Raw genomic sequence first — 11,446 nt, forward strand, 5'->3', positions numbered from 1 at the left:
TGTGATCGTCTTCTCTAGTCTTTTAAACTCTTTGTGATGTTGAAAGCCAACCAAGGTCAACTGCTTCAATGTCTCGAGAAGACGATCAGAGCATACTGATCGAAACGTCGAGTTAACCCAACGGTTCTTTTCAGAACCACCCCAGCTCATTTAGAGATTGTTATTACATGGTGTTGCCGCAAACTCTTCTATATCTTATCTCCACCATGCAAAGTTTCAAATCCTACTTAACCTGAGACGAGTAACTCGTCCTAATTCGAGATAAGACTATAGTCTTTTAAACTCTTTGTGATGTTGAAATCCAACCAAGGTCAACTGCTTCAATGTCTCGAGCCCCATTCTGGGTGTAGCCTACACGGATTTTGGTCATTGGTCACCTATCGGCCAGCAGGGTCATTTTACGAGGACGTCTTTGTATTCTATTTTCGTATTTATTTCATCGGGCTATATTAGTGTCTTTGTTGTGACACTGGAAATATATTATTTCACACGTAAACGACGTTCTCCATGAATTTTGAATTAAGCTGTCTCATTTGTTTTGTGTGTGTTTACACAATATTGTTACGATTGGCATTTGCCATCATTTTCAATGAGACACTGTCCCGCCCCCTGGTTGAATTGCAGTGTGTCCGGGCAGGATCTATGATATACAATGCCATGGCTACATTCGTAGTACATCTCGCAGTTGAAGGGGTCCGAATACCTTCCATCGACCTTACCCTTACAAGTGAAGGGGGTTTGGGATCTGGTTGCCGGCAGGTCGGTGGTTGCGAATGTCGTGGTGTGCTCCCCATTGGGCGGGATGGACGAATCTGTGAAATCAGAACAGAGTCGGAAAAGATCTTGATTTGCGTTTTCAATTTTCGTAAACTCAGCACCAAATTCAGACCCAAAATCAACTAACTCGACATTGGAGACGGAATACGTTGAGAGAAACGGCTCCCTCTGAAGTAACGTATTTTTTGAGGGGGTAAATTCTCACTCAATGGGTCTAAGGCCCCTTTTAGGCATCGGAAGGCACACAAGTTTGTGCAACAAGGGTGTTTTTCATCCATTATTTTCCTGCAACCTCTATAACATTGAGTAAAAAGTTTCACAGATTTGTTTTTTATGCATAATGTTGGGAGACTGGTCTGTGACAACTACCGAAGGTATCCAGTGCCTTTTACAATTAACATTGTTGATGCAATGTTTCAAAGAATTTCTTACCGGGGCAATTGAGCCATTTTCGGATCTCCTTTGGAGAGTTGCTGATCAGAATGGTATCAAAGTAGATGACTTTGAAGTTGCGGCCGGGTGTACGGGTGTTTATACCACCTGGTCGAACCTCGGTGCACTTGCAGGGATCCTCCACCGGGATGACCCATCGGTATCTATGGTTCCTGTCCCATCTGACCGAATCCGGTTCCTGTCCCATCTGACACACCATCGCTAAAAACATAAACCGATACAAGAATAAAAATATTAAACAAATTGTTCAGTAAATTGAACCTACTGTCAGTCCACCCGCAGAACCCTCGATTTAATAAGTCTCCTTTGTGATTTGTCTGCGCGAGTAGGCGTGATTTTTCATGCGTGACCTCGGTTTGAATACTAATTAGTACAAAGGGCTTCTGAAATTCAGTCTTTTTCGGCCTTTTCTGGAAAGTCTTAACCAAAATAATGTACCAGTAAATTGAAACAAAGAGCATATCTGTCGTTATGTATCAAAAAAATCGGTGCAACTCAATTTTTAAAAAGAGAAATTTGTACGTGAAAATGGCTTCCAAATCGGAGAAAACAAGTCACAAAAACACGGCAAATTTTCCCATTATGAACGTCGGCAACAGTCCCCAATTAGTATGTATGGATAGATTATTTCATATTCTACCTGGAAATGTTTAAACCGAGACCGAATCGTTCCTAGTCCAGTCAGGATACAGCGATTTCCACCGTTAATCCAAATCTCACATTACGAAAAAGTCAACTATTAGACAGAATGGTTTTCTTGCACGGGTGATTGGCTGACGATGACATCATCGACTGATAGGGCAGCATGCTGTTTTTCGTTGGCATGGTACCTTGACCACCTAGCCTAGTTAGTCAATAACAAAAGCGCCCGTCTATACCATGGGCTGGATGAGGTCACGCATGAAAACACGACTAGACTAGGAACGATCCGGTCTCGCTTTTAACATTTCCAGGTAGAATATGAAATAATCTATCCATACATATTAATTGGGGACTGTTGCCGACATTCATAACATGAACATTTTCCGTGTTTTTACGACTTGTTTTCTCTGTTTTTGAAGCCATTTTTTACGTACAAATTTCTCTTTTTAAAATTTGAGTTGCACCGATTGTTTTTATACATAACGACAGATATGCTCTTCGTTTCAATTTACTGGTACATTATTTTGGTTGAGACTTTTCAGCAAAGGCTGAAAATGACCGAATTCAAGAAGCTCTTTTGAGTAATGGTATTCAAACTGAGGTCACGCATGAAAACACGCTGCATATCCCTGTAGATAAATAACAATGGGGATTAGTGTACTGCATGGTAGACTGACTGTTTGTTTCAACGTACTTGTAGCATACCATAAAACTAACCCGTGGAAATTTCATTTGAAAAGGTGACAGCATTTTTATAGATATTGCCAAAAATCTGGAGCGGTTTTGTCCACCCAGCAAGAATAATCTGGAATACACAATCTGAAAAACGTTACTGTCATATCGCTTCTCATATTCGAAGTTTTTACTATAAGAGTGATAATACTTTCTTAAACCGCAGTACTTCGAAGTGAAAAGATTAAAAAATGCATGTTGAAGTTAAAGCTGATGTGTGATACTTCTTACAAAGTAGGCCTACGCTTGTATACTAGCGCCATTAATTTTCAGAGTCTTAATACCAAACGTATATAAATCTTAATTATTTTCGCAGAAGCAGATGCGCATGATTAATTGCCTTCTTTAGATCTTAAACGGTTAATAAGAGGATCTCAACTGGCTGCCAGTTTCACAAAGAATGAAGTGCCAACTCGGCCTGTTTGTTTTCGAAGTCCTTCACATGAGTGATTAGGAATACCACATCAATCTCATCCATTCATACCCTACTGTGGGGCAACGGGTCATTTTCTGTATCATCGGCCCGAGTGTGGAACCATTTATTAGCATGAAACCTTACTATTTCGGGTTGTTAAGCCAGCTTACGTGTGTGGTTCCACAGTTCGGATACGTCCTCAAATTTGTATGGGTATCTTTTGCAGCAGAATTACACGAACGTATTTGGTTCAAAGACGCTCAAAATTAAAATTACATGCAGGTATAACTTGTTGCTCTCTATAGTGTTTTCAGTGCCAACGACTCAACTTGGCCCAATTTCATGGCTCCGCTTGCAGTAAGCAAATCATTGGGTTAGCAGGGAACTTTTGCTTGTGTGCATCATGCTTACTCCACGTTACTATATGCATTGTATGCTTACACACTAGCACAGAAATTCGGCGCTTGCCGTGCAAGTGGAGAATGGTGACCAGAATTCGGCAGTTAGCAGAGCCTTGAAATTGGGCATCCAAGCTAGTACAGTTCACCTGTAAATCAATGTCCATTGTAAAATGATGCAAACAGCATTCTATTGGTTGCACATCTTCTACTCCATACAGTCTTACCTTCAGAAAGAGATGCAATCACAGCAATACAACTCAAAATACAGACGCCTTGCAGAAACACGGCCATTTTTCTTCGAGTAAAACTGTTTTCAATAATGCCTGTCGTGCTTGAGTATTTAATTAACTTGCTGACATATAGCCCTTATTTTGGCAGCTTATAGCAATATTAACGTATTATACGTTAACTGCTCTAATACTGAAATCTGGCCACACCTTAAAAATATGTTGTTATCCGTAAATGAATAACATATTTCTAGCTTGATACTAATTAATGTTGTGTCGAAGATACAAATTGTGATTTGTTTGTATTAACTTTATCACAGGTTGTTTTAATATTGGTCACCTTTACGGCTTTACGAGATAAACCTACGACACCTTAAAAGTGCGTAAATTTAAAGTGTTTGGTTGCGTAAATAAATATACAAATGCCATTCAGTGAAACGCTACATTTTTTTCGAGCAAAGATTGACTCCAATTAGTTTGCTGACGTATGCTGCCATTAACATATAGCAAAGGGAACAACAGGTTGATTGATGTGCCTTATTTCGTAGAGATGCTAATCAATAAATTAGCTAAGCACAACCAAAGCTCACTAGAAAAAGGTTAAAAGCCAAACTATAATGTCAGATGAACAATTTTTGACTCTATCCGGCTTATTTAAGCAACATTTTCCCATTAAAGACAGTGGACACTATTGGTAATTGTCAAAGACACATCTTCTCACTTGGTGAATCTCAACATTATGCATACAATAACAAACCTGTGAAAATTTGAGCTCAATTGGTCGACGAAGTTGCGAGATAATAATGGAAGAAAAAAACGACCTTTGTCATACGAAGTTGTGTGCTTTCAGATGCTTGATTTTAGTGGAAAATTACTTCTTTCTCGAAAACTACGTTACCTCAGAGGGAGCCTTTTTCACAATGTGTTATACTATCAACAGCTCCCCATTGCTTGTTACCAAGTAAGTTTTTATGCTAACAATTATTTTGAGTAATTACCAATAGTGTCCAGTGCCTTCAAAAGGTTTAAAAGTTTTTCAGGCAATTTAAACTTTCGTGACACGATCAGATGGAAAAACACACAATTAGAAACCAAACGTGTGGGAAAAATATGCATGTTGTATTCACTATAAGTAAAAAACGGTCGTTTAATGTGGAGTATAAATATAGGGCAGAGTTGGTTATAGTGTAAACACACGTCCCTCGAAATCTGCCATTTTTATTTGTAGAATCAATTTAACACAATTCTTCATTAATGAACACTTATATAGCTCTCGCCTAATTAAATTATGGACCGTTGTCACGAAAATTGTTTCCAAGACCCCTCGGCAAATATAATGCTGAGTACGAATTAAGGTGAATGTTTGATTAACGTTGACGCATACGTCCGTTTATTTGAGGATTCAAAAGGCAGCCACTTTTAATGTTGTAGATGTAGAGCTAATCAAAATTATATATCGCTTGCATAATTAATTGTTCGTGATGGCCAAACGTATCTCACAGTATTATTTTAAAACATGGGCATTGTAGACGTATAATTTGATGCAGACCTCATTTGTTTTAGAGGGTCACCTATCTGTGGAAGTGGATGTGTCATTCATGGCTGAGCGGTGTAAGTACCTTGTGTGGTAGATACGTGTGCGATATAAGACTTCGATATTGTTATATTATCTCACTTGGGGGCCCCCTTCCTCTCCTCATGTGCTCACTTTTTTTGGTCGAAAACCACAAACCAAAACCAAGTGTTTTAGGCAAAGTAGGTTTCAATTGTTTTTTTGATCACATGTTTCGTGGTTTCATGCGTTTATTCTCAAAGAAAATGACCGGGAAATTTATGAACACTAGGTGATTTGTTTCTTTTCTTACAATCAGTTGACTCTTAGTTCTTAAAAGGAATCATTCAGTTTGAGTCTATAAATGAAAGTTATGGTATAGAAGGATGATTTACACAAACGTTAATTAAAGGAACACGTTGCCTTGGATCGGTCGAGTTTGTCTTTGAAAAGCATTTGTAACCGTTTGTTATAAAATGCATATGGTTAGAAAGATGTTGTAAAAGTAGAATACAATGATCCACACAAACATGCCTCTAAATTGCACGGTTTTCCTTTTACCTTGTCGACTAACACGGTCGGCCATTTATCATAAATGGCCGACCGTGTTAGTTCGCAAAGTAAAAGGAAAATCACGCAATTTCGAGGCAAATATGTGTGGATCATTGTATTCTACTTTTACAACATCTTTCTAACCATATGCATTTTATAACAAACGGTTACAAACGCTTTTCAAAGACCAACTCGACCGATCCAAGGCAACGTGTTCCATTAAACTCATTTTGAAGGATTTTTCCAGTTTAAGGTTTACATGAGTGTAAAGAAATATTTAATGAATTTGAAATGAGCTTCTATACAAAACGTGTTCAGATTAGAGTTAAGTTACAGTTTCCTCCAGTATATCACAGTGATACGATCAACATTTTGCTTTTGAAGACACTGGATACTTTTGTCAAAGACCAGTATTCTCACTTGGTATATTCCAATGCATAAAGTAACAAATCTGCGACATCGACGTTTTTCAAAAAAAAAATAATTAAAAGACAAAACACAATGTTACGCTAATTTGTTAGCTTTCAGATGCCAAATAAAAGGCTTTGGGTCTGAAGTATTTTATTATCTCTTTCGAAAAAACTACGTTACTTCAGAGGGAGCCGTTTCCACAGTATTTCTACTATCAACAGCTCTCCGTTGCTCTTAACCAAGTAACACGTTTGCATGCTAACAATTATTTCGAGTAATTAACAATAGTGTTCAATAACCTTAACCAACATATTTGTTCATAATCTTACCTTTAGAGAGGTGTGCCGTCAGCGCAAGTGAAATCAACAGATATGCAGATCCCCGAAACGCCGTCATTTTCCCGAGACACTCTTCTTCGAGTGTTGAGTGTTATAGCGCAGAGGTAGAAACGAACTGGGTAGTTCAGTCATAGATGCCAGTAGTTTTATAATGTTCCGCATTGCCTATCTATTTGCATAAAATATCGGAACAATACAAGATGATTGCAGTCTGGCCATACATTAAAAACGTTCTGTTTTCAATCTGTTTACCTACGAATTATATTGTCACTTGCCACTTATGTATGAAGTAACTTATTGTGTTTTATATAATGTTTGAGACGGTTGCATGGCTTGTCTATCACCACAGTACACCTTTCAATAATGTATTGACATTAGTTTAAAACTAATGATACATAGGCCTATTGCTATGATCATGATTTCTGCTTTTATACTTTACGAAAAAAAAAAAAAAAAAAACTAGAGCTAAATTGCATTTGTGCACAAATGCAGAGCTGTTTCGTCAACAAAAATTTCAAATTTCTCAACTGAGTTTTAAATTTGTTGGGTATTCAAAGCAATTTTACCCAATGTGGCATAAATAAAAAATAATTTGGATTATACCATATTCAGATAGCAATTTATGTGTTAAAGGTGCAAAAATTGAAAAAATCATAAAAAATCATGTGATGACGTCATCATGACGTCCTTTAATATTTCATAAGAACTTGTCAATATCCAACAACCTACCAAGTTTCAACATGATCGCATAATTACTTAGGGAGTTATATTAGTTCAAAAAGTGCACCTTTAAGGCCGCGTCACGTGACCCCCGATGACGTCATTGATCTGAAACTTCACACATATGATGGCTGCCTGACAGTTAACTTGTGTGTAAAATTTAAAGTGATTACAAAAAACTTCACCACAGACATCTTCAAAAAGTCCATTTTGAAGAGTTTTCATCCTGCCGCTAGAGGGCGCCGTTGCAATTTGTGACGTCATTGGTATTTTTTTTGAACTGCCCACCCTTGCCACGCACTAACATCGTTAAAAGCAACTTCATATCTTTTTCCAATTTTGAATTAGAGGGCCACTTCCGGTTTCGACCGGAAGTAGAGGTCATGTGAGGTCACGCACACGAAACAAAATGAAGACCTTATTTATCCCTCCCCATTCCCGCAAACAGAAACCTACGGTCTCTTGTGGCTGATTTGTTATAAATTTTCAAACATTTAAAATACAACACCTTTAAGATGACGTCACGTGACTTCTGATTATGTCATAATGACATCCTTGTTTCGCAATGATAGTTGCACCAATACCTATCATCCCTGAAAATTTCATTGCAATTGCTCTTTGGGAACATTGCAAATCAGCACTTATATGAAATTTTTCTGAAGATGACAAATAAAAAAAAAAATAATAATAATAATAATAATAATAATAAAAAAAACTTTAACAAAAACAAGAGCTGTTTCGCTGCGCTTCGCTACGAAACAGCTAAAAAACAACAACAACTCAAGATGGCACGTATAAGAGACTGTGGGTGTTTACTCTATTTAACAGAAACGTGTGCCATACTAAAACAAATCCACAGACTCTATAATACGGCCCATTCATACCATACAAACACTAATCACATAAAGCCTAGCTGAAAATGTGGATGTCGACGCATCCTAGATACTCTCATTCCACTCCCCCTTAAAGGAATACGTTGCCTTGGATCGGTCGAGTTGGTCTTTGGCAAGCGTTTGTAACCGTTTGTTATAAAATGCATACGGATAGAAAGATGTTGCAAAAGTAGAATACAATGATCCATACAAACATGCCTCGAAATTGCACGGTTTGGTCGGCCATTAATGGGAGTCAAATTTCTGACTCCCATAAAATAATGGCCGACCGTGTTAGTTCGCAAAGTAAAAGGAAACCGTGCAATTTCGAGGCAAATTTGTGTAGATCATTGTAACCTACTTTTAAAACATTTTTTTTAATCACAATGCATGTCACAGTTTACAAACGTTTTTATGGACCAACTCGTCCGATCCAAGGCAACGTGTTCCTTTAATGTGTGAGTAGTTTGTGTGCGTTCAATTATTTCAGTCCATTCTTGCATTGTTCTTTCTCATAGATACGGACGTATGTATGCACACAGATTCAGGGGGGGGGGGTCTCCATGCAACAAGTTTGCTTTTAGGATCCCTCCCCACTTAATATAAAGATTGTTTGCTCCAATGATATATTTAAATTGATTGAGTGGGAACAAATTGAGTTATGAACATTAACGAACAAAGCGAGGCTTACACAGACACACAGTTCATTTCCAGGTCGGAGCTCTATATGAGCAGACTCTTTTTGAGAATAAAATGATCGATATCGATTGAGGAGCAAAGACAGTATCGTGGATAAATCCTTCTCGGTTAAGTCTATTGCCATTAAACGTCATTTTTTTGGCTGTAAATACTTTCTACTCCCTTTTAATATTGCCTTCAAGGTGAGGTAATTGAAATAGGATCAAAACACACGATTGGCACTGCGGAAGACGTTTTGTAGACCCAAGCAAAGGATTTTTTTATTTTTGTATTAATTGAGAGTCGGTCAAATTAAACATGTGAAGGGAGGCTTGGCTAGATGGTATTGATGTTTATATGGAATGCCTCTGTGTGTTCTCGCGGCTTAAACGTGAAACTGTCGCATGCAATGCGTTTACATGTCGGCAAAATTATTCGATGGAAGTCTACAGCACCTCTCCGTGTGAAAACTCTCAGTGGCGTCGTTTATTTTGACCGGTTGAATAATATCTTCGTTTCAAATGGATAGTAACAATATTGTGTTTCTAACAATACTTTTAAACAACGATTCACCAAAACATAACACTGACTATCTGTATTGACTTGTTGGAAGTCTACCTGTTAAAGGTCAACTTTAATGTTATTACAAAAATCACAAACAAAATTAAGAACTAAAATTTACAGTAAGTCGTTCTTCTGGAACATGATTCCAGTGTCGAACGTTTCAAAAAGAGAACGATAGTGAGAGAACACAAATAATACAAACAATAATTGGTCCCAGGTAAATCGACAGACATAAAGAACCCATGGCCCATTTCGAAACGACTGCTTCAGCTTTGGATTCGGCTTCATGTTGGCTTGGCCCCGCGGTTGTTTTGACAATAATTGCGCGTGCTGTGCATAGACACTCAGGGCTTCAGACGAGCCTGAAGCCGAATCCAAAGCCGAAGCCTTTGTTTCGAAAAGGGCCTATGTCTGTTGGTACATCCATTGTTCTTGGTGATGTGCACGTGCTCGGATTAATACCGGATAATTATGCTGCCATCTAGTGTTCCAAAGTCTCCTATTGTGAGTACAAACACGCAAGTCCCTTACTTCAGTATAATGCCAAAGCACTATGCATGCAGTTGCAGTTGAACCCGTTCAGCCAGACTCATAAATCTGGAGCCTATCGGGAAAGTCGAATCTCGGTGCACTTGCAGGGATCCTCCACCGGGATGACCCATCGGTATCTATGGGCGGAGTTCGAGTCCGGTTCTTGTCCCATCAAGCAAACCATCGCTGCATGGAAACAAATCACATCCATACTATGCAAACTATGTTTTCTTCGCCATCGCTGTTTTAAAGGCAGTGGACACTATGGTAATTACTCAATAATTATTATCATAATAATTATTATCATAATTATTATCATAATTTTCCACGAATTTGATTTCGAGACCTCAGATTTAGAATTTGAAATCAAGCATAGCACGCAACTTTGTGTGACCATGGTGCGACATGGGTGTTTTTTCTTTCATTAATATCTCGCAACTTCGACTACCGATTGAGCTCAAATTTTCACAGGTTTGTTATTTTATGCATATGTTGAGATACACCAACTGTGAAGACTATTCTTGGCAATTACCAATAGTGTCCACTGTCTTTAACGGTTTAAAACAGCAGTCCGTTTATTTTATTGTTTCTTACATAATTTTTTATTTTATTTTTGAAATTAATAAACGCTTGATTCGGTTTAAGTCTTATTTCTGTAGCTCTGGTATCCAAAACTGAATTTCAAAATCGCTAATTCGATTCAAATAGATTTTTGTCCAGGTAAAAATACATATAAGATTGATTCACACTTTTTGAAAACATGAGTTTAAAAACCAAAAGCACTAAAAAAATACAAAAGCACTTTTTAAATACAAATACTGTCAATCTTAAAGTGACCTCAATGTACTTCCATGCGTGTTATGAATTTGAAATAAGCTTCTACAAACAAACGTTCAGAATAGAGTTAAAGTTACATGCTTTCAACCAATTAGACAAACATGCAGATTTGTCCATATTACGCTTACCTTTTGTAAGGTGTGCCGTCACAGCAAGTGAAACCAACAGCAAAACAAATCTCCGAAACACGTTCATTTTCCTATGAGCAAAGTGTCTTTGAGCCTTTCATCTACGTTTCGTTTAAGTTGCTGCCAACACGGATGTATAAAACAAACTGGGCGGTTCGTTCAGAGTTACCAGTAGTTGTATTATTGTGCCAGCTATAGTGCATGTCTATTTGGAATGTATACGCATCGGAATAGTTGGTAGACAATTAGTGTGATTAAGTCTGCACTTAAACATTCTGTCACCAGTCTCTTTTTGTTTATTACCTACAAGTTATAATTATGATAATTGCAGAGGTTATTTATGTTTAATATATTTTCAAGGACAGCTTATTAATAGGAGAAAGGGTTCGCCCCGGTGTTCCTGGTTTGGCAGTATATTGCGACACAGCACCTTGTAAACCATTACATGATGCTATGTATAGAGTAGGTCTTATAAAAGAACGTGGTCCCATCCCACATATCTTGCCTAAATACTGTATGTTAAAGCCACTGGACACTATTGGTATAGTTATTACTTAAAAAAATTATTAGCATAAAACCCTAGTTGGTAACTAGTAATAGAGAGCTGTCGATAGTA

General features: G+C 37.8%; 1 protein-coding gene across 1 annotated transcript; it reads right to left on the reverse strand.

Moving 5' to 3' along the window:
- Positions 1-105: 105 nt before the first annotated feature.
- LOC139944290 (uncharacterized) lies at positions 106-6,915 on the reverse strand. The gene is made up of 3 exons (XM_071941277.1): positions 6,492-6,915; positions 1,210-1,431; positions 106-812 (listed from the first exon to the last, which is right to left on the reverse strand). The coding sequence occupies exons 1-3, from the start codon at positions 6,556-6,558 to the stop codon at positions 562-564; spliced, it is 540 nt and encodes a 179-aa protein (XP_071797378.1). The 5' UTR covers positions 6,559-6,915; the 3' UTR covers positions 106-561.
- Positions 6,916-11,446: the final 4,531 nt, after the last annotated feature.

Source organism: Asterias amurensis, chromosome 11 (genome assembly GCF_032118995.1).
Source record: "Asterias amurensis chromosome 11, ASM3211899v1".
Taxonomy (NCBI): Eukaryota; Metazoa; Echinodermata; class Asteroidea; order Forcipulatida; family Asteriidae; genus Asterias; species Asterias amurensis.